Below are 24,296 nucleotides of genomic sequence, written 5' to 3'. Positions count from 1 at the left end.
TGACAGTGACAGAGAGCTGCATGGATTAGTGATGGCTGATGTTTTTTTACTGTCACAATGGTCAGCATTGTTGACACAGAAATAAATGTATCATCTGATATTAAAGGTCCTGAAAGCTTGGGTTGCACAAACAAAAATACATTAGTTCAAAGAAATCACCTGTCACCAATCTCTGTAATGAAAGTATTAGTAAAGGCGTGTAGCACCTTCAGAATGGGTTCTTTATCCTTATTACCTAACAAATAGGGTGAGAGGAGTTCAAAAGATCTCTGCCACTCTGGATTAATCTGATTATAGTGTCACTGTCTCAAAACAGGGAAGGAAGGAAGGCAAAACCTGTTCAAGTAATAGATTGTGATGGTTTCTTCCAAAATCCATTACTGTTAGTGGTATCTCTAGTTTGCCTTTATGTGACAGCTATTACACTTCTGAATATAGTGTGACCCCAACACATAAAGACACAAATAGCAGCAAACACCAATGACTACAATAAATAATACATTAATGAAGGTTTAATACCAGGCTGGTGGCACGTCTCCAAAAATGAACAGAAGTAAACATGCTTGTGCTTAGATTTGTTTCAAACCTGAGCTAATTATTAAAATGAATATTCAAAATCCATAGCTGAGGTAATGCACCCATGAGGCAATGCTGTTTATTTAAACCAGGTGGTATCATAAATGATTGCATTTTGGAGAGATGCACCTTGACACTGTGGTTGTATTTCATGTACAGCTTTCAAGTATTTAGCATTTTTAGCATTCAGCCACCTTTGAAATATGTTATCTAAGGCTAATTAAATTTATATCCTAGTGCTTCTGTAGTGACTTTTTATGTTTGTTTTGTTTGTTTGTTTTTTAAGCTTTGCTAGCAATTAGCCATACTGCTGATACAGCACAGAGTAAGTAGAAAGGAAATCCATTCATCACTGTATACAGGTCCATAGAATTAAAAACGGAATTCTGGTAATGGCTTTACCAGTGACTTTACATACATTACAGAATGTGAACAACGAATGCATTCGTATCAGTATTATTCTAATGCAGTACAGTATTTAGAGCCCTTGTAAGTGTTATGTGTGAAACCATCCTGCTGCTCCTGCTAAGAGTTGACTGACACCATGCTAACTTTTCTCCTTCACTGTTGCCATAGTGATTTACTTACCCTTTGACTGTAATTGGGAGGTGATGAATTTGGGGGTGACTATTGAGTGCTTTTGTTATACATTTTGGCTCCTTAACATCGCTAACTTGTAAACCTTGTGAACTACAACCAGGATGGGAGGGAGAATCAAATATTGACTACACACAGGGCTGATGCACTGACATCAGACTGTTTAAACAAAGCTGTACAGTAAGTCACTGTTTCAAAATGAACAAGGAAATCAGAACATGCAGACCAGGCAAAAATGTAATTGACAGCTACATTTTATAGATACTGGCAATTTATTTTAGCAATTTGTACATTGTAAGATGTTAAATGTTATAGCTTGATGTGGGCAGTGCATGCTTCCAAATACCCACCTTCAAATACAAATAAATATCATTTTGAATTTGTTGCTGTGTATATACTGTATAATGCTAGAAATTTAAACCATGCTTTTAAAAAAAAAGCAAGCTACACATTGGACTTTAACATTGGTGGCTATTCTTTAGCGAGCTTTGACATAGTAAATCTCCAGAAGGGGCACTGATGTGTATAATTATGGTTTGTCCTGGAGGAGGTTGTAAATGTTAGACAGGATAGTGTTAGTTTTCAAAGGCACTTTACAGTGGGCAAACCCTGAGTCAGTTACTATTTGTCTTCACGCAAACAGGAATGTACTTAATTATCAAGGCTCTCTCATTCGATACGGATAGTTAAGAGTAACATTAGCCCAATAGTTGAATAACGGTGTGTTGATCACAGGTTTTAGGAAAGATAGTTCTTTGTCACATGTCTAAAGCTCATCAACTCTTATAAAAGTAGGCAACTCTCGCTTAATAAGTCTAGTGTCTCTGCAACTGCTTCATGGTGGATTAAGGAGCCCTGGGATGGTTGTTTTCTTCCAAAAGTAAGCCAGGATGCTTGCAATAAGCCTCTTACCCTGAATGCCCTGTCTTCCCTGCTCTTATGATTAGGCAAATAGGTTTATAATATCTTACACTCATGCACATCTGTCACTTCAAGACTGATCACTCGACTGCACCGGCTGGTTCTCACAGGTGCCAGTGCAAGTGGAGTAAGATCCAGCTGCTTAAGGGTTTATGTGTTGGGTAATGCTGGGCACTAACAAATGAGGCATGATATTTTCTTATTTAAATGAGGCATATTCCTTTGATGTCATCTCTCTGGATTGAAATGTGTTTGTGTGAAGCAACAATGCTGAATGAAAGACTTGAGGGCACTCAAAAGTGCTGGAAAGCTGAGGCAGACACAGGCCGAGATTATCAAATTATCAAGGCTAGACGTCTTAGATGCAAATAGCAGGTCTCACCAGCTACGTTTAGATCAAAAGCATATTAATGATCATAAAGACACAGCATCCTTCAATCCTGCAAGTTTTAACGTGAATTATAACTCCTGTCTGTTTATAAAACCCTGCTACTCTATAGTGTAGCCTTCTATGCACAGAAAGCTCACCCTTTATGTCTACAGCTTGTATGTTTATACCCTCATTCACTTCCTTTAAAATATACTTAAGCCCCCTTCACACTGGCACTCCTACCTGGGTCAAAATCTCACGTAGTGTGAAACCACATTCCTGGGTTATACCCGGGTGTGGGTCAACACACTTTGACCCAGGTCGAGCGAGACAGAATGCATGATGGCCATTCATAAGCCAATGAAATAACGAATACCCACGCCTACGTGAAGGTTGCACTTCTGAAAGGAACATTTCTGTTTATATTGTTTAGCCATATTTTTGTTAATTGACACACTGTGAGCTAGATAGCAGTAGGGATGTAGAAACATTTGCTGTAATCAACTCTTGGGCCGACGGTTCAATCCAGAGAAGCTTGGATGGAAGCGTCCGTAACAAGCTGCTTCTGGGGCTTTAGTGATATGTCACTCCAAATAGACATTTTCCCATCACTTTAGCAGGATAGTACATTGTGTATGGCCAAACCCAGGATTTGAAGTGGTAGTCAGAGCCCAAACGAAAGTATCTGTTAGTATCTTTCAATAAAAAAAATAAATAATCTGCAGAAATGCCTGCAGTTAAATTACTATATGTATATATAAGATTATAGTTAATGCTCAGCACTATCAGTCTGATTTATTTTTCAGAGCTGCTAAATGTATATTTATATTCAATGGCATTTGTACCCTTCTTGGGTGGCATGGCACAACATACATTTGCTTTATTTTATTTCCTTTTGCCACGTGCTTGACAGATGACAACATAAATCAGTTACTTTCTTTGAGTAAACTCCAGAGGAAGGCATTACTTATGTGACATGGAACCTGCAACTGTGCAATTTCATTTAGAAATTCACAGCACTTATTCACCAAACACAAATTGAATTTTAAAACTGACACGTCACTGACTTTTTGTATAAGGTAGCAAACTAAAAATCAATCAGCCCTATGCCTGTGTATACAGTAATGGGGAAATTACTTCTCTTGAAGCACACTTGTTACAAAAAATGGCTTTGTTTCTGTGCTGTCCTTATAAAATAGGTGGTCTTTACAAAATGACTTGAAAAATGAAAATTTAAACTGCACATCTTGTGCATTTCGGAAGTGTCAGGCTGAACGACCTTTATAAACTAGCTTTACTTTTTTACAATGTTTTGCACCTGCCACTAAATAAGGGTTTGTGAGGCATGGCTGTAATTAATAGAGGCCTGACGCTAGAGTTAAACTGTCGAGGTGCACAAACACTGCCAGAAGAAACACTCAACACACAAAAAATATGAACATTAAAAAGAATGATATTGCCTGGAACAGGCTTTCTGAAAAGGCTGCAAACAGATGACATAACAAGGTTTTAAATCTGTATTTGAAGCCTCTATAATGGTCACGTTGTTGTCTATCTGACATGCAAATTGATAGGTAGAAAAAGTGCACCATTATAATGCAGATGAATATGATAATAAATGCAATCTGCTTGTAAACTATCAACTTGAAGGAAGACGTCATTTAAAACAATATCTGATGGTGACTGGCGGCCTGCATGCCTATATATATATATATATATATATATATATATATATATATATATTATTATTTTACAAACGCAAGTGCTATTTGATGGACTTAGCCAGTCATTTAAAATACTGTATAGTTGAAAATCATTTAATATGGTTATAAAACAGCAAACAGCCTTTTCATTTTAGCATATTATGACCATGACAGTATACAGTGCATGTAATGTTCACAGATTCTTACTGGAGAAACTTAGAGGTTGATGTTAAGCTCCTCTTTTTTATTAGAGGCACATTCAGAAAAATAGTTCCCCAATCTGCATCTTATACTGTAATTGTGATACAGTTTAACTGTGAATGGTCGTTTTAATATATTAGATTGTGATCCAGAACACATAATTAATTTGTGGCCCATTTCAGGATTTGAAGTGGTAGTCAGAGCCCAAATGAAACATCAAGTATCTGTTAGTATCCTTCTGTTAAAAAAAAAAAACAACTGTATAAATGGCTGCAGTTAATAGTTAATGCTCAGCAAAATTAGTCAGATTTATTTTTCAGAGCTGCTAAATGTATAATTATATTAAATGAAAAAAAAAGCCAAATTAAACACTTTAGTTTCCATATCAAGTTAAATGATATCGTTAGATGGTGCCAAAAAAAAGCAACAAATAAATAAAAAATAAAGAATATACTAGAACCGGTGTATTCCAGTATCTGGAGCCATTATACAGACATTACTTACAGTGCCTTATGAAAGATGGGAGGCATGGCCGCCTTTCATATAATGGATTTCATTAAACATAAACCAACTCGGCTGGTTTGGACTAGTGGCTAAAATAACCCCGTCAGCCTTTCAGCATTTCCATTTTATAATTTTAATATCTCCCTTGGTGGTGATACTTGGAAATTCCATCAGAAAAACAATAAATTGCAAACACCAGCAGAGATCCGTATTTCATTGTTATTTACAAACCATAAGCAACAGTGAACAGATTAAATTTCACAAAGAAATATAGATTATTTCACTTGAAAAAAAAAAAAATGGGGGGGTGGGAGCTGGCAGACCATGAAATAGACTTTACATCAGTAAAACACAGCAGAGAGACCCAGAAAATAATAGTCAAGCCTTGCTTTTTTTTTTTCCTTTTGTAAAAGGACGTTCCGTGGTTTTGTGTCTTAAATAAAGACACCTGCCTGAGTTTGATTTAAACTGAGCCACCTAAAGCAATAATAAATGGGATATTGTGAGATTAATGACACGTTTCTGCTTGGCTAGCTTGTCCATTTTCATCTGGGCACAGCTATGTTCGGTGCGTCTCCTCCCATCACAAAAACTATTTGACATGCCTGCAATTTGGTTATAATGCTTATTTTGCATTTCTCCTACTAGCATCTTCCTTGGGAAGTTTTTTGTGCTTACTTTGCACAAATAAAATTAAGTTGTGCTGATTTGTCTTCAGACTGATGCTGCATTGACAAGCCAGTATTTGTACAACTCATAATAAATTGACCTGGACTACTCAATTACAGCTCAGCAATTAATCACTTTAGTTGAGAGTTTAAACATTAATGACACTAAAATATATTGTTTAGTTTTTTCCCCCCTCAATATCTGCAATACTGTAACTATAGGAAGGCACCGTTTGGCCACTACAGTATACAATAAATCACTTTTTAATACAGTCCACGTAATACACAAAAGGTTTTTGCGGTTAATAAATCATACTTTGTGTAAATTAAATATCGTTTCCTATGTACTGTACCTCGTAGGTGTTTATCGATCTGATGTGTGCTTAACAGCAGATTATTTGTTCTGTCAAAAGCTCTCCTCTTAATACAGATACATAAACTCTCCTATACACATCTGTCATTGGCACAGACATTTCAATTTGCTTTCTGACTGAAAAGCTAACAGAATATTTTCTTGCAGCGCTTTAAAAAAAAATAAAAATGCTTACAAGATTTCACATATCTATATACTGTAGGAAATTAATACATACAAAACAAAGGCTTTGGATTAATAAAAGGCAGTACATGTTCACGTCTTGTGAAACAGCTGTGAAAGTGGAAAACCAGGACCAGTATTAAGAATAGTAAAATGAAGCGACAGATCGGAATATTGCATTGTCAGATTCTTAATGTGCTTTACCAACAAATAAGAGATCCCGAACCAAATCTTTTAATCAACTAGACAAACTGTTATTGCAAGAGACTTTACAGCACACTTGCACTCGTGACACAAGTCTGTCTGTTTTTTTTCTTTTTAAATATGGGAAACTGCTACTGTAGTAACTAGTGTGTTCTTATTTATGTATGGAAAATGAATTTGTTCAGCAAAACTCAGAGCCACAGCTCCAGCCAGAGAGTCAACATGAAATGTAAATTCATACTCTAAGGCATTCATGAAGGATGTGTGTTCTGGTTTGGTGGCAAAATAAAATTTGGCAGTTTAATACAGACCCAAGCCCTTTTCATATGGTGAGAATAAATAAATATGTAATAGATTCCAAATGAATGAAAATGACTAACTACAGTGAATTCTCTTTTGGCTTTATTACTTTGAATAACTGCTAACTTTTTATGCTTATCTATTTTATAATTCCTATACATAAAAAAAGCACACACGCTTTTGTTAAGTATATTATATATATATATATATTTTTTAAATATTTAAACCCACTAAATATAAATAAAACAAAACTTTTATGAAAGGCACAGTAAAAATCAGACACTGCTGATACAATACTCAAATGAAAAAAATTACAGTACAAAAGCAGACAGTTATTTTTGCACATACAAATCTCCAAATCGCATTGGAAAATATTCTGCAACTGCATCATAAATGGAGCAAAAAGGAGTGTAAGAATAGACAATGTAAACCAACATCTAGAACAATAAAGAAAGGGAACATGTATACTTAAATGTTGGAATGTGCTTTATTGCTTTCTATCAACTTATCTTTCCCCTGGGTTAGTCCCCTCCTTTTTTAAGACATCTTTATATTTTAAGTCCACTTATAAAAAGGGGAACACATACTTCCTACAGTCTTTTTGCATGTTATCAGACCTGCCATTAAGCAACACTTGGTCTTGATTGTGCAGTGCACATGGCAGCTATAGTGCCCCAATATGAATTTAAACACACAAAAAAGTGCAGTGAATTACCTATGTGTTTCTCATCCAACCTGCTGAAATTACCAGAATAGTAAAATAACCACATTAGAGGCATTATAGAAGTTTAGTACAATGATTCAATCTTCCTTTAAAGTTAGTCTTGTTGTACGTCAATGAATCCAGTTGGAACTTTAAAACATCAGCCATTTACCAGAGCCAATCAAAATGCAATGCAATTCCACTGCAAAGAAAACACAACATTTATGACCAGCTGATCTCTTATTGATCAAATTTTTTAATTGGTGAATTAAGTGTAAATAAACAATGTTGTATACATTTTACAAAACCCTTGTTATATGCTTCTACCAGGATTTTCTAATGAAGTGATATTTTCTTATAAGAAAAAAAAAAAACTTGTACAACTATGGTATATTATACATATAACCAGATTCTTTGGTATATGTGCAACTACTGTACAACAGAAGGGTCTTTTACCCATTCAAAATAAACGTTTCCTACTGCTTTATACAAGGGGCACTGCCTCCACTTCAACTTGATTACCCATATCGCGGGACACTTACAGTAAACACTGAGAACAGAACATGTTCCACGGCATCTTGTATAATAGCGTATCCAATGACTTACAAGAGAGATCTTAAACAAAAATAAATAAATGATAGTTCTGTTATTTGCACCATCCTTGTCTACCAATTTTAGAAGTAGTCTGCATTAAAATACTGTAGGTGTATAATAGTACAGTAAAACGATTACTTCTATCAGAATCCAGCAAGGATGAAGCTAATAAAATGTACAGTACGTTAATATTTTATACAACAATCCAAAATTAACAAATGTCCAATACTTTCTGTATTACGGAAACAAAATGTTGTTAATTCCCCCCCAAAACATAAAAATCCAAAGTGTGCTCAAAGTCTTGAGATTTAAAAATGGACCACCAGTTAGTATGCTTCCTCCATAAAAGACATCAACTTTACAACTTGTAATAGAAATGCTGGAACAATGCTGACTGCTCTGGGACACGTGTGCCATCAATAAGTATGTCACTATGCATTATAGCCATCGACAAGTTGATCTTCAGCTGACCCTCCCTCAGGAAAAAGAAAAAGAAAGCCAAGAGGAAGCTGTAAATCAAATAAATCAGCCTTTGTTTACAGAACTCTATTGCGATTCTATGCAAATAATAATAATAATAATAATAATAATTAATAATAAACCAACTTTTGTCAGGGACAAGTAGAAGGATTATCAGCTTTTACTGTCTGTGTGTCTCAGTTCTCCAACTCTTTCTGCCAACCAGTATACATGAAAACAGAAAGACAGCAAAAAGCACATCAGCTCCATTAACTACCTCGCATTACCGCCAAGTTGTGCAAGGTATTCTCGAAGTTCTTTAGCTGCCTGATATCTACCATAACGCTTTTTTGGGTTGGCACACTCATCAAGCATGGCTTCAAGTCGTCCATCTTTGGCTATTTCTGTTGGAGGGTCATGCAGTAAACCCCCGGTTGTGCCACGCCATGTGGCATGCTTAGAGAGGAGGTTTTGGCAGATGGCATAATAGTTGTGATCCACATTGACTCGTGAACAGAGAATGTCTTTGGAGAATGACAGACATGCTTCTTTATCACAGTCCTCAAACCTGCTCTCGTACCACACGTCCCAGTTCTCAGGTTTATCTGTGGAGAGAAAAATCTAATTAAAACACACCTTAAAACAAGGGTATACCATAAAAACGACATGGAAAACACAGAACATTACTGTAAAGAGTTACCCCCTGAAGTGCTACCTGCATGTACAGCAAGTGCACAATAACTGAATACATTAAAAACCCCTAAAGCGGATCAGGTCCCAACAGAACTGAATAGAATATCATTTTCTGAGGCTTGCATACAAGCCAGGCATGTGACAAAACAATTTTAGATTCACTGACCTCTTAATATACAAGACAATTACATGGGGAAAATCAATGATAATGATTACTGTCAAATTGCCAAGTTGGAATCTGCATTTAGAACCAGTGCCCCTCAGAGGCAAAACTTCAACATAGTACAGTACCTTTAAACAAACAGTAAATCGTTTTTAAATTGGTTACAGTAGACCACGATTTACCTTCATAACTGGAATACATGTTATATATTACATTATCATAATACATTAATATTTTCAGGCCTCAGCTGTAAAACTAGACAGCATGTAGCAACAGGACTCCTATTAGGTTATTAAGTAATGACTATTGAACAAATCAAGCTGTTCTTTGACCAGGTTTAATTTAATTCACGGGAGATTTACCGTGCCAGCTCAGCAACAGATGCAGAAAGCAGGACTTTGAACAATCAAGACAGGGGTAATCTTGTTACAGTATTTTGCATTGCACAGGCTGTAGTGAAACAATCAACTCGCTCGTTAACAATTCCCTTGATATATCATGCAATGCCAAGTTTCCCCCCACAACCGTTCCAGTGATCAATCTCAAATGATTTTATGGATAGACATACAAGCACAGGAAATCGAGGCATTTCAATTATTTTAATCCTTTTGATTTACAGTAACAAGTAAATCAATAAAACCTCCAAAAAGGACCAACAAGCAATCAGAGCTACAAAATAACATAATACCCCACCCTGCTTTGCAGGACTGCACTTTAAGCAAAACAGAGTGCCCACCCCCACCAAGGACATGCTGTCCCAGAAATGAAATCTGCAAATTTTAAAAGACAATTCACTTCACAAACTGTGTAATTACTGTAATCATTGCATTGAAAACAGCCACCCCTGTCAGAGTACACTACTTAATAAAAATTACATAGGACATTTACTTGTGTCTTAACCAGTCAAGTGAAACTGACGCAGTCACATCAAACTAGCTACAGGACACAGCAGGAGCACAGTTTATGTACAGCAGGACTTTGCAGGAAGTGAAAGCATACGACTGCAATGACCTTATTGATACACCAAGGTTCTTTTAATATGGATTCTTATTCACAGCCCTGTCTGTTTAAACAAAGCCTCCCCACTCCCACCCTACAGTAGGGCAGCTAAAGGATAGTTTGGTTTCTGGTCAAATCTTTCCATAAACTACAGTAACAGGGGCCCATTATTAGGGAACTCTGTTTGTTGTCTGCTGACTCAATTGTTACTACAATCTTAACTAGGTTTTTAACCTCCCTGCACTTAATTTGAGTGCAGGATTAACAATGGATGTGTACTGCTGCTGTGCTCAAGTGCCCAGTGAGAAACAAGACCCAGATCTCAAAGAGCTTTATCCTGGTAAAACAAAGAACTGCATTCTAAACAGTTATACTGTCGGCATGCCATGGTTTATTGTTCAGTAGAATTGTATTTTGGGCAGTATACTTTAGTCATATTAGGTTAGGCAAATGTGTATCTGGGCATTCCAATTATTTATGAGCAGTGAATGCATTTGGTAAATCCTATATTCTAACGTCACATTTAAAATGTTAATATTGATGTTGCTTTTGGCTCAGACTTCATGTTTTACATTTTGGACAGCCACACTGTAGCACACATGTGCAACTCATTACAGCAGCAGCTACTGCACACATGAGCAACATTATGTCCATCTGCTGTCAAAACTCTAAGCTTTGTACTATAGCCAAAAAAACAAACATTTGTTATGCTAATGATTTTACACTGTAGTGTACAGTTCTCAGTTATTTTGCCCACAGATTCAGGGATGTGCTGCTTTGAAGAAAATCATCAGTATCCAGTTTCTCTTTGTGTACAATACCAGCAGCACTGACCTCCGGTCACTGGCGCTAGTACAAAACAGATCAAAATGTAAAAATGAATCGAATTTACCAAGCAGAAATCCACTCTAGATGCAAAAGGACACATAGCAGAAGAAGAAAAAAATACTAGTTAGTCATTGTTAGACAAATTGACTGTAGTTACAGGACAAATCCAATGGCGAACCAGAAGTAATGCTCCATCAAAAACCATATGGAGTAAAGGCAACACCGTTTGTCTTCTTTGCTTCATGAGCTGCAAGATAACTTGTAATTCAATGCCTCCCACTGCTATGGATAGCAGCCAGAGTGCAGTGGCTTGTTTTGAAGAGTGATACAACGGCAAGCATATTTCAGGAGGGATAAAACTTGCATCTGTACAGTTAAAACATTTGTATTCAAGAGAACTATAGGGCATAGCACTGCGAACATTTAACCCCAATGACACATCTAGGTACAAGATCATCTTGATCAAAACACCATGTATCTGCTGCCTGCATTCAAATATTGATTATGCATTTCGCAGCATGTATACTGAATGCTAACTTGTAGTGTGGAATTTACTGATGTCTATTTCTTGACAAATCACTGTATGCCAATACTCCCAGCAGGCTGGTACTGTACTGTGCCTGTAGTCTATTAAAGTAATGAGTTTACTTACCTTAAATGTCAACTAAATTAATTTTAGATAAGATTAACGCTTTCATAACTAAAGTAAATATTTAACAAAAAAAACTGTGTGCATCACGGATTGGTTAGTGCAACTGCATTCTTCTACAGTAGCATTTAAGAAAATTGAGACGAGCAGCAGGCAGGAATACATCTAAAAGCCCAGTCTTTGTATAGAAGTATAAATGATGTACTTAATTGGATAACCCCCTCCCTCACCCTCCACACACTTACTTTGCTTTATTAATCTCTTGTCTGCCACCAAAACATTCTCAGCATCCACAACAATGACCTTCCCATCCCGAGGTCCAACGGCAAAGTTGTCAAAGCTGACGTCAAGGAGGTAGAGTGCAAACTCAAAATCGTTGTTGGTAAGCTGCTCTGCAATTTCCACTAATTGCAAGGCCAGGTCTACACGTTTTTCCCAGGGGGCATTATAGAAGCTCCAGAGATCTTCTCCAACATAATTTACTGCCACCATTCTCCCACAGGCTCCTAAGTATTTTGCAAAAGGCCAGCCCTCATCTGAAGGAAAACTCTGTCGATAAAACAGAAATGCACAGGATTATTTTCAGTAATTTAATCCAGTTCATAGCAGTATGACAGTATGACAAATGCTCCAATAATATTTTTTTACAGTTAGGGAATAGTGTACTGGTTTTAATAAGGTATTCACTAATTCCCCCCCCCCCCCCGTGACACAGGTTGCCTACAGTATTACAAGTAAATTATACTGCATGTATTAAAATGCAATTACACTTTATACTGCACCATAAAAAATAAAAAAATGTAACATTATATAGATACATAGATAGATAATATCTCTATCTCTAGAGAGAGAGAGAGAGAGAGAGAGAGAGAGAGAGAGAGAGAGAGAGAGAGAGAGAGAGAGAGAGAGAGAGAGAGAGAGAGAGAGAGAGAGAGAGAGAGAGAGAGAGAGAGAGAGAGAGACTTTGTTGATGTAGTCACATTCAGCGAAATTTCTGAAAGTCTCCAGAGCATTTGGGTCATTAATGCTACTTTACATCTTAACCAACCCAAGGCAATTAGAGATGAAAGGAGAAACCAAAATAAATATTTGATAGAAACAATCAAACCTTGAACTGACCTACCTGTGAATTCAAAGCTATCAATGTGTTACATGCATATTGCTACTTAACTAGTCTGGTAACGGGCAACTTTTAAAGTTTGATCAAAACAGATATTGCTGCAGTTTAACAACAGTCACTTTATCAAGCCACAAGCAAAGAATTTTCCACTACAAGGCTCAACAAATTGAACAAATCTAACGTTTATTCAAGCATACGGTACTAATATATTTACAATTGCGACATCACGCAGTTTCATACAACTACAGCGCCTTAAATTCCATTATTTATACCAGTTATTTAGCATTTATGTTAATGGATTTCTTTCTTGGATTATTAAATACTGCAAGACTCTGCCGACATGATTCCTCTTACAAGTAAGCAAGTCATATAAAATTTCTCTCTGGTGTTCTTAGAGAACTTAAACATGATAGACTACAAACTCCTACAACCTGTTTGAACTCACAAAACAGATAGCACTAATATAGTGCTGATCTGAAGCATTCCTTAGAGATGAGCAGTCACTAGGGACAGCAGACAAGACTAACCACCCATAATAAAAACCAAACAAAATGCTGTGCTTACAAAGCATGTGGCAGACTACTAGGAAAGCTGAGCACGGTAGCAGTATTGTACATGCATAGATCTTAAAATACTCAACATGCATGAGTGAACTTTTCTCAAATGATGCTGTGCATTAAACCTCTGCTAAAGGAGGAAATCCCATCTAGTTTCAATATCCTTAATTACAGTGCTGCTAGAATTTTCAGCAGTTTCCAAGAAGTACTGCACGTCACATTTCATACTGATTTTAAGCAATATTTCTCAAAGGCTAGCAAGGAATTCATTCAGTGGATGGGTTTCAATCTAATTTTTTAATCATTATGTGGCCTTTTCATCTTCAAGACCATTCAGCTCACATGACTCCAATAAGGCAGCCATCTATTACATGTAGTCAAGGCTACCGTTTGATTTTCCCCGGGGAGTTTCTGTAACACTAAAAATACGAAGTTGGAGTGTGAAATTGTTGAGTTATTTAGCAGCTGAAGTCACGTCAGTTGGTTTACAAAAAAACAGAAGCTCTCTTCACAGGATGCTTAATAATGAATTACGCCAACAGATTTGTTAACAACTACCCACATAACTTTCTTCTGCCTCTTAAAAAGGCCAGCTGTGATCACGGGAATATATACACTAGTTATCCTCAATGATGTATGATAGCAGTTATAAGACTGTCTTACTGCAGGGTCAGGCCTCATATTCAATTGTCAAAAAAAAAAATAAAGTCATATCTGTACAATGTAAGCCTACAAGCTCATCATGCATTTCTGGAATTCAATAAAGTAATCGCCTAGTAAGCAACTTTATTGTTTCTCTCTGCCTGCTGAAATATTAAAAATATTAATGAGAAAACCATCTATCCAGCTGTGACCTTGTTTACCACGATGTCTCTGCCATATGCTCTTCCCATATTGTGACAGGTTAAATGCGGCGCCAGTTACTAAGAACGAACTCCACATGTTTTACACATTTGTTCTGTGCAGGACACTCATTCCAGGACGCTGCCGACAAACAGAGCATTCATGTTACTGTAAATAAAAGGAAAGTTATTTTTTTGTGAACAAAAACAAAACATCCCTGGGGACCATAATGAAAGATAAATGTCATACCAGATCGAATGGTTTGTAAACATGAAGTGAAATGGGTATGGCAAATATTAATTCACTGAGACTGGAGTGCGCCCGTCTGTTTTGCACATTCCATGTATACTAACCGTCTCTTGTCTTGCGTCTCGAACCTGACCTTTAGTCTCTATCCATATCCATTGTCATACACCGAGTGGAATGTGTTTTAATCACAACAGCCCTGAAAGAATGCTGGGAAAGAGATATTCAAATATTCCAATTGGAGATTCAAGTGTACTTCCTGCCATAATCCACCACAAGCTGCGGCAGACGCGGCAAGTGATTTTTTTGGGGGTTTATAGACACTACAGAAGCAGGGGAAAAATGGACATGATTGATGAGGAACAGGCTTTTTTGCTGATATTCTTGAATAGAAAACAAAAACTAAAAAAAGGAGAAAGTGGGTACATGAAATTAACCAAAATAAAAAGGTTTGGGTAGTACCACCGTTTAGTTCAAGAAATGAAACTAATGGGACCAAAGCTGCATAAAAGCTGCATAAAATGAAACTAATGGGAGCAAAGCTGCATAAAAAAAATACCAACTGGAGAGAAGCCATCAGCCCTCGAGAGAGACTGGCTGTTTAAGGTAAATCACACAAAACTTTTTGTAACTTGTACCAAAAATAAAATATAAAAGCAAGTTAAACGAATATTTATTAGACATCTTACAAACCCGTACAGTTATACAGTTTGACATTTCATTTTCACAGATTGTGGTTACTCATTTAATAATCTGATTTCTGGGTACAATTATGTGATGGTGGGTTCGGGGGGAACATTGGGAGTGGGAGGGATTGCACAGGAGCTGCTGGAGAAAACAGCTTCATAAATGAGCTGCTGTATGCCTAGTTTTACTTGTGCTTTCTTCTGGGGTGGGAGGCATTTCAATGGCGCAAGCTAGCTGAGCAAAAACGGCTGATCCTCATCCCGTGTACTGATGCTTTTATTTTGTAAACATGCCAATCAGGTATTCCCCAATGGGATCATCATCGTGTTTTCTTTTGCGCCGTTGTGATGTGGAGATAGCACGGTTTCATTTTCTTCTTCTGTCTCTTCAGCAGCTTGCTCCTCTGTCAAGTTGCTGAACGTTTTGTATTTTATTAAATGGCACTTTGTCATATATACAAACATACAATTAAAACAAAAATGCCCCCCCCCCCCACCGAACATAAGCTAATGAAAAAAAAGGAAGAAAAGTTTGCGTTAATCGTTTATTAAGCGAATCAAAAGGAAGAAAATGTGTCAACATTCTGTTTGTTAATAATCTTCGTGTTTACTGCCTAAGCATGTATTAATTGCTGTAACTGTTTTATTGTTGTTGTGGGGGAGGGTGCTGTAGCCCCGCGGTGTGACCTGCTGCCTGCCACGGTCAGTGTTGGCAAGTCTCCATCCAAGATAAATAAAAAGCACTACTGTTTTTCCAAGAATCAGTCTAAACAATCTTTTTTTTTTTGGTTTTTGTAAATGCACATAAAGCAACTGTTGTATTTGGAAAATCTATCAGTTGGGCGGTACAGATCATCAACCCATGCAGAGACGGAAGCGATCACTTTTTTTTTTTTTTTTAAATAAGTGATAATGTTTTGTTGTACAGTTGGTACATCATTTTACAAGCATACATCACGAACTGCGATTGTGAAAACCAAATCAATTTTAGTGTTTTTTGATCCCCTGTGTATCGCTGGACTCCGTTAACTGCACCCCTTAAGTAACAGCCATTATTTTTGCCCCTGTCACTCTGATACTAGCCTAAAACATACCTGCCAGCCAATAGCAATTTAAGCTTTTGACTGTGTTTTGCTTTAGTTTTTAAAACTGAATTTATTTAATCAAATTATTATTATAAAATCAGACAGATTGTTTCAGAAATGTGGTGTTTAGTAAACATCGACCATAAATATCAAAATCCATCGGTGTTCACTATCTTTATATTTTTCATTTTCAGGATCATACGATTCTGGGTATTTACCCACTTCAACGATCAATTTCTCCATATTTTCTCTGCTCTGCTACCGGTCAGAGGATGGGGGAGATGAGCCGACGCTGCTTGCTTCTAGGGCTGCAACGAAGGGTACATTTTGACCTTCGAAGGTTCGGAACACATTACTGAAGGATGCATGAAGAAAAAGGTGCTTTTCTTTTAAACCAGCACTCCATTTCTTTCTTTTTTTTTTAAACTCTTTACACTCAGCCCTATTTCTGCCTGTTTTTCACTGTTTTCATTTATGTATGTTTAACTACTGGATAGTTTGTACTGCATGCATGTAACATATCAAATGAAAGGCCACAAAATGTCCTTTCATATTATGTAACAGGATCAGGCATACTATATGTGGTTGAGATGAGAATATGGTAAAAAAAAATAGATAGACAGACTTAATATCGTTTTTCAAAACTGTTTACTTACTGCAGTGTACAGAGTTTCTATAGGCCCTAATCCTTAAAGATAGCGGCCGAGAATCACGTACGAGAGAATAAAGTCTCACGCACTTAAAACATCCAGCACTACTTTTATTTATTTATTTTATCCAGAACTACTCTAGAATGCAGCTCATAGTGTTTTCGTCACTGACACCCACTTCCTTAGAGACTGTTTCCGTTTCAGGAATTCTAAATTGGGTGAAAAATACACTAGCTTGGTGTCTTAAAATATCTCAGCAGGATTTTCCCACACTTAAAGTTGCAGATATGCTGGCAGCAACTTTGGAAAAGCACGATTCCGGCGATCCTGCGCTGAATTTCAAGCCCTGTCATGTACTGTACCAAATATAATTCATAACTTCTATGTGTAAATTTTTTGCACAGAAAAAGAGAGTCAGCATACTCATGAACTTAGCACAAAGACGCCTGCTTTAAACACTACAGTAGTATTGCGTGAAGGGCATGCAGCTGCCTATAGTAAATATTACTGGTTGCTGTCACTTTGAATGCATGCACAGTTGGTACAAAGATGCATGCACATTTGTACAGGGGGGGATAAACTGTCTGGAATGCTGGACAACTTTAGAATTTTAAGAGTAAAAGAAAAAAGCAAAAAACAGCAATCCCCCCCCCCCCCCCCCCCCCAAGTCTTGCATTTGCACTCATCTTTCTTCACATTACTCCAAAGAAATAAACAGACTGTACACCATTATACACAAGGTCTAATCTTTGGAAGTTTTCCAACTCGGTAAACAAATGTCATTAAAAGGTCATAAGCAATACAACACTATATGCTCATCCTAAGAGGCTGCTATTCATAAATTAACTACAAAAGTTGATCGGGTCATACATTTTATAGCACACTCGGGTTTCAAGCTGTTACAATTCCTAACACAAGAACATCTACTGTGCTGTAAACTGAATTTCAATTTACCTTTTAGACACATCTGTATTTCTGCACTGTGTTAACCTTAGAAGCACCTCTGTCTTACTTCAGTATTCATCCCAGTATGACTGGACTCCCTGCTCTTCACTAAGGAATATAGCATGTCCACACAAATAAAAAATAAAAAGAAAATGTCTTAAGTTCTGCCAGCATGCTAGGTGCCATTACAGCAATTTGTGGTGATATTTTGTCAGATGTAATTTTGAGTTTTGCTTCTCTGAACAGTTTAGTACTACAAAAGTGTTAAAAACACAAGGTTCGTTATAAGCCATGCTCGGTAAATGTCAGCACACTTTCCAAAGCCAAGAAAATGCTGCAAATCTTGCAACCCCAAAATATCCTGGGACTTTAATTTCACAAGGATGTACTTGTTCTGCCAATATTTACAGAAATGCCTTTCCAAGTCACAGATGAAGTCCTGCTTCATACAAATTAGGAAATGGTACTGCTTCCGTTATTTTTATCCAACTAAAAATTGTAAGGGCAAGAAAGAAAGAAAGAAAGAAAGAAAGAAAAGAAAGGAGACAGACAGACAGACAACCTACCTGAAGAACAAGGGGTTCCGGGTTGAAAGCCAGCGTCATTAACAGCTGCATACGTTCAGTATCCTTCAAGTTCTTGAGAAGAAAGCTCCCGGAATCTTTCGTTTCTGCATATCTCCTTACAATTCTGTCCAGGAGTCTTTGAGAAGGGCAGTGCACTAGATCAGACCACCCTTCTACAACCTCAGGAGTCAGCAACCTTACATCCCCATTTAACCGGGAGAACTCTGTCTTGTACATTGCCTGTATGAGGTCACATCGTGGTCGCCCTGTAGCGCGCTTACATATCTTCTGGTCAATATCCGCCAGCTCTTGATTTGAACCCAATCGCTTGAGAACAATCCGTCTGGTACCTTCCCTTGGTTCCCCATACTGTGCAAAATACACATTTTTTACATTAAGAAAGTCCAGGAATCTCAAACGACCCCATGACTCAAATGTTATCTGCCCATTCATAAACTTGCGGCACCAGCTGTTGCCAAAGCAAGCCGGGCACTTGTTAAGGTTTATGAAGCGACGGTCCGTCAGTTCATTTTTCTGGAAGGAGGCAAGCAAGTTGTGGGTGTTCATCAACAAGATGACGAACAAGCTTACTACAAACAATAACTTCAGACATCTGTACAGGCGTCCAAATTTGAGAGAAAGGAAGCGCAGCATGGTTTCACAGAACATGTTATGAGGCTGACTAATGTTCTGCCGGTGCCTCAGTGCTCCAGCATCATGATCTAATAAAGCAGCTCTTCTTGTTCATATTAAGTTCAGACAAAAAGAGATTCAGGATTCCAGATGTTACTTATGTGCCCCATGTTCTCAAGTCATCAGCAAACCAGCCTTGGGGAAAATATCGCAGCAGCCTAGAAAAAAAGAATATAAGAGATTTAATCTATCTACTTGGTACAGTAAAATATCTACATTTGTGAACAGTAAGTTACAGCATATCTCCCCAATTAACCCGGTCCCCAGATATCACTGTCGATTTTAATACTGTATTTTGTAGCTGCAATATGTTTTAAGAAAAACAGTGCTTTGTTGGACGTCAAATGTTTAAGAAAACAGGAACAGGTTATAGTTTTAGATTATTTCAACATTAAATTTATCAAGAAATTCTCATCACTTTCCACCATTTTCTCTGCTCAATCCACCAGCAAAGGGTTGCAGCTACAGAATCAATCTGGCAAAAGACAAGTGAATTACCTGTTTATTACTTACACTTGTGATTTCAGCTAATTAAAATTACATTAGGAAATCCTTAATCTATTCTTGGGAGACAGGTCTACAGTATGTGCACTACTGTAGACATCTCATTTACAACCTAATTCAATTTTCACCAGAACAGAAATGAGGCTGGTTACAGGCAACAAGAAGCCTGACCATGCAAGAATTAACGACATGAGAATCTAGTATTCCAACCTCTATACAGCAGTTATCACATGCCAAGTCTGAACATTGAAGGGTTCTCTAAATAGCAAAGCCACACGCATTTTTTTGCAAGCAGTTAAATTAAAACATTTTTGAACAGTTTTTACGTCTCCCTTTGCATAAAAAAAAATAAAACTATCTAAATTGCTGTACAAGTTCTCAGATGGGTATGTTTGTTTGTTTTTTTTTTTTTGTTTTTTTTTAAGAAGAGGCCAATAATTAGAAACTGATAATCCTGGAGACACTGCGACATTTCTTCCCTGATTTTAACTGGCAATATAAGCAACACACACGTTTGCAATGCAAACCCTGAATACAAAGGTTTAAAAGGATCCTTTAGCTCACCTATATTGTTGCTTATTACATGCGTTCTGAACGATTCCCTTTTGTTTCTGCTTTAGATTATTATTTGCCATGCTTCCTAAGCCGATTGTGGAGGATGCAAACCTGGGAAGAATATTTTTTGTTGCATAGGCTTCAGAGCACAGGCACAGCATAGCAAAACACTACAAGTTAAGATTGATTTTAAAAAGTGTAACCTTCAAAATGTTGTATTGTACTCAACTTTACTAAATCAATAAAGGGGGTGTCCTTTAGTTTGTGTTCCACTGGTTCTAGACACGCTGCAAACAGACCAGAAATCCATTTATGTTTTTAATAACAGTCCTATAATCATGTCCATCAACCATCAAACCATCCAGCTTAGGTTACCAGGTATGTGTCAGGGTCAAAACCAAACCAGGATTAAAATCAAACTTCCTGCTGTATTTTAATGTTTATTATGAAGTTCACTTTCAAGAAAGTGCCAAATTCGTTTCATCACAGCAAACCTGCCCACTGAAAACCAGTTTAAAAACATACTTAATAATCTCACCAGATGCATGGGCCCTGCCCATGAATATTGGCAGAAATCAATTCACTAAAGCTGCTTTACAGTGCATGTGTCAGTATATCATTCTCAAATGACATACAACCTGTGACGCAAGCACAGCTGGAAGGAGTTACCCATCTGGCTTGTATGAACTTACAATAAGAGATTCACTTTTCAATTACTTCTGTAGAAATTGACAAGGTTTGTTCTGTGACAAAAAATGAAAAGATGAATTAACTATGCTTTTAATATATTTTCTATCGGGCACAGACATTAACCATTTACTGAATAAAAATGTGTCTTGTGAAAAATAAATAAGTAAAATCATAAAAACCTTGGCTCCCCATACTCCAATATGAACCAAATACAATATAGGCCTACTGAAGATTGTCTATGCAAAGCCGATTTCCTTCCTAATACACATACTCCTGAAAAAGAAATCTATTACACTGTAGTTGTTCCTTGCTCCAGAGCTGTCAGACAAGATTACATGTCTAGCCTTTCAATTTGAGTTTCTCAAGAAAGTCTTCACTGTAGACTTAGACCACATTAGCTAAAAACCTACGGTACGTTTACTTTGAAAACAACCCTCTAAAAAAAAAAAAAAATGCAGTTACCTGACCCATCACAATCATAAATACCATTTTTCTTTACTTTATTTGTCTGAACACTGAATTACTGACGCTACTGTTGCTGTTACCTTGAAAGCTACAGCTTGAAAAATAAGAAATGAATAACTTCTCACCAGCAACAATAAAGGGAAACACAAAGTTGTCAAGGTTACCACTTCAGTACATCAGTGAGTTCTTAATAAAAATCAGAGATTAGCTTGAATCTTACCCTGACAGAGGGGTTCACAATATTAAAACTGAGAATAATGAAGGCTCATAGTATATAATAGGGGAGGGGGAAATACAACCAGCTTGCTAGAAGCATTTCTTTCACATTCATTTGGAGGCAGTCCGGTTAAGGAAAAAAATAAATAAATACTTGCAGTATTTAATAAACAGCATGCATTTTATTTTAATACTCAATTGGACAGTAATTCAATTTGTTGTAGTTAAATGACAGAAATGTTTTGCCAAAGAAAACTTCGCAGAATTAATTACAGTTTATCAGCTTGTAAAACACATTAATAAATCAATTAAACTGCACAAGCTCACCACTGACAATGGCATTACTTTCAAGCGTTTGTGTCAAGCTGACTTATATTAAGTTTCTTTCTTACCAGACACTCACGGAAGCAAGATGTACATCTCAAATCACGTTTCCCCAGAAGTAAAGTGTGTTTCATTGAACACTGTGTTCTTTGACCAACAGGTTAAAAAGTGTACTATATGCATTATAAAAACAGAGAAGGATCTCTCAACTTGGAGTTGATATTAACTTTACCAGATCACAATGGCTTGAAATAATTTAGTTTTTAATGTCAAGCCATTAATCTCTTTTATTAAGGAAGTCAAAAGATCACCCAAGATGAAAAGGGTTTTTCCAAATGCTGACAAAATAGGCCTATTGTATTACTTAAAACAATGCAACAGTACAATGTTTAAGACTGGAAGTGGGGTCCTAGAACAGAAAGCAATATGGGTGTCATTTGGAAACAATACTGAACAACGGGCTGAGACAATACCCTCTACCCCTCAATTTCAAATGCACTCTTAAATGAACCCCCACCCTGGCAGTTAGACGTTACAGGGCTATAAAATTGATCACACATGTATTAAAGATGACCAGCTAGCACTAACAACAAGAACTCCCAACCAATATTAAAAAAAAAAAAAAAAAAAACACATTAACAGCAAATGTTGCTTTTACTGTGTGGATTATTTTGTAATATGGATTATATATTATCTGGTCATTTAAACTCAAATTTCCACTGTTCCAATTTTGTGCAGCAAATCACTTGCAACGGCAGCTGTTTCTAACTTAATAATGCATCACATGCAGGAACTGACACTTAAGCACTTATCGCACTAAATGTAAAGCCACTGTCTTGCTTATACTGATTTCAGCGACCTACTTCATATGGAAAGCGTTGCTCCTGGTGCTGTTCTCTTCAGTAATGGCATATTATAATACAGTGTGCTTCACTTTACACAGTAGGAGAACACATTACCAGTCCTGTATTTGTACCTTGCTATTCTCTTGTAAATCTGAATATAGTTTTACCAGCAGACAATGCACTGCATCGTTAACACAATGCTGACCTTGAGCAGCAGTGCTCCAAAACACAGTTACCCATCTAATTTGGTAAACATTAGTCAAAAAAAGGCTTCAGTCTGAATAAGCATGTGCAGGAGAACTGAATGACCCTTTCAATTTCATGCTGGTTGTCTGGCACCAAGCCTTCAGCTGCCCATGGTCTGTTTTCAAGCATATATTGAATGCTACACCCTCAATTATTAAAATAAACATAAATAACTACCACTCAAGCAAGCCATGTGTACTACAGTTTGCATTATAAAGTCAAATTCTTCCAAATGTCCTCCCCTACTACAATTGGTGACATTTTGTTAATCACATATAACGTACTGTACAGAGCTAATATATTAATTTTTACACACAAAACGTAGCCCAATAGCTCGTAATTTAAGCATATTTTTTCTTCACAATACAAAGCAAGCTATTGTGAGCAAATACAGTAATTTACAACAAGGGTCCTATCCTAATCCCAACTATGGGGCGTGGAACAGTTAAACATAAATACATACATAAATAACTTGCAATTTAATCCACAAATTTAAACAAAATCACTGTGCTAAACTAAGCATTTAAAGCAAAAAGGGGGCACTTCTGCGAAAATAACGTAGTACTTGAAGGGTCCAAACAACTTTAAGACAACGAGATACATGACATACTAAGTTCAAGTCCAGTTCAACGTTCGATTGTTCCAATTTAACTTTTTACAATGCAAATTGATATTACAATTATTAAAATTGGACATTCTGACATTAAAAAATAAATAAATAAATAAATAAATAAATAAATAAATAAAATTAAAGTTCTTGCATTATTTATTTATTCCCAGAACTGGAATAACAAGCTTGCTAACTGCTCAGACAAGTCATATCATGCATGGTATCTCGTTTCAAACACACAACACACTGGCGATATTTATTTGGCAGTAATCGAATGGTATTAAAAGCAACTAACTTATTACACAACAAGCTCTGAGGACAAGCCAACTTATTCAGTTGTACAAACCTGCATTCGACTTTTCTTTACTTGTTATTCCACTCAATCAGGGACTAGTTAGAGTTGTCTTCAGGTCAGCCCTCTGAATACGACCTTTTAATGCTTGGAATGCCGTTAACAAAACAGAAGCTTCTTTTAGTCTAACTTCTGGAAATGTTACTGTGTAAACTGACTTCCGCATGAAACGTCACTGGTCACCAAGAAAACTAACGAACCCCTCTTCAATTAACACCTCATCTTAACTCTTCCTCCATCAACACTTCTTGCAAGATCATTTTTCTCCTTCTTTGTTAGACAGTTTTATTATGCTCATTAAAGTTAATCTTGTTTTAAAAAAAAAAAAAAAAAAAAAAAAACCAATCAGATTGCTTCTCCGGCTCCCTGCTACTTGCTCCTTTTCTTCTCTCGTTTGACTCCGACTGCTTCCAAACAAGCACCACAATGGA

At 36.8% G+C, this 24,296-nt stretch overlaps 1 protein-coding gene across 2 annotated transcripts; it reads right to left on the bottom strand.

Annotated features, from left to right (window-relative positions):
- Nucleotides 1-5,075: 5,075 nt before the first annotated feature.
- On the bottom strand, nucleotides 5,076-24,296 carry LOC117422827 (divergent protein kinase domain 2A). Of its 2 annotated transcripts, XM_034038027.3 has the most exons (4): nucleotides 23,860-24,296; nucleotides 18,366-19,216; nucleotides 11,913-12,216; nucleotides 5,076-8,940 (listed from the first exon to the last, which is right to left on the bottom strand). In XM_034038027.3, the coding sequence occupies exons 2-4, from the start codon at nucleotides 19,032-19,034 to the stop codon at nucleotides 8,609-8,611; spliced, it is 1,305 nt and encodes a 434-aa protein (XP_033893918.1). In that variant the 5' UTR covers nucleotides 19,035-19,216; nucleotides 23,860-24,296; the 3' UTR covers nucleotides 5,076-8,608. The 2 variants fall into 2 exon arrangements, with proteins under 2 accessions (XP_033893918.1, XP_058846253.1); XM_058990270.1 differs by lacking the exon at nucleotides 18,366-19,216.

The sequence above is a fragment of the Acipenser ruthenus genome, chromosome 17 (assembly GCF_902713425.1).
Source record: "Acipenser ruthenus chromosome 17, fAciRut3.2 maternal haplotype, whole genome shotgun sequence".
NCBI classification, from domain to species: domain Eukaryota; kingdom Metazoa; phylum Chordata; class Actinopteri; order Acipenseriformes; family Acipenseridae; genus Acipenser; species Acipenser ruthenus.
The sequence above is the reverse complement of the archived record's forward strand: the minus strand, read 5'-3'. Positions and strand labels throughout refer to the sequence as shown.

Excerpts from the sequence above, each read along its gene's own strand:
- LOC117422827 (XM_034038027.3), bottom strand. The coding sequence starts at position 19,034 with ATGTTCTGTGAAACCATGCTGCGCTTCCTTTCTCTCAAATTTGGACGC. Across the intron at positions 12,217-18,365 it reads CGGAACCCCTTGTTCTTCAG|AGTTTTCCTTCAGATGAGGG; the intron begins GTAGGTTGTCTG and ends TTTTATCGACAG. Across the intron at positions 8,941-11,912 it reads CAAGAGATTAATAAAGCAAA|ATAAACCTGAGAACTGGGAC; the intron begins GTAAGTGTGTGG and ends TTCTCTCCACAG.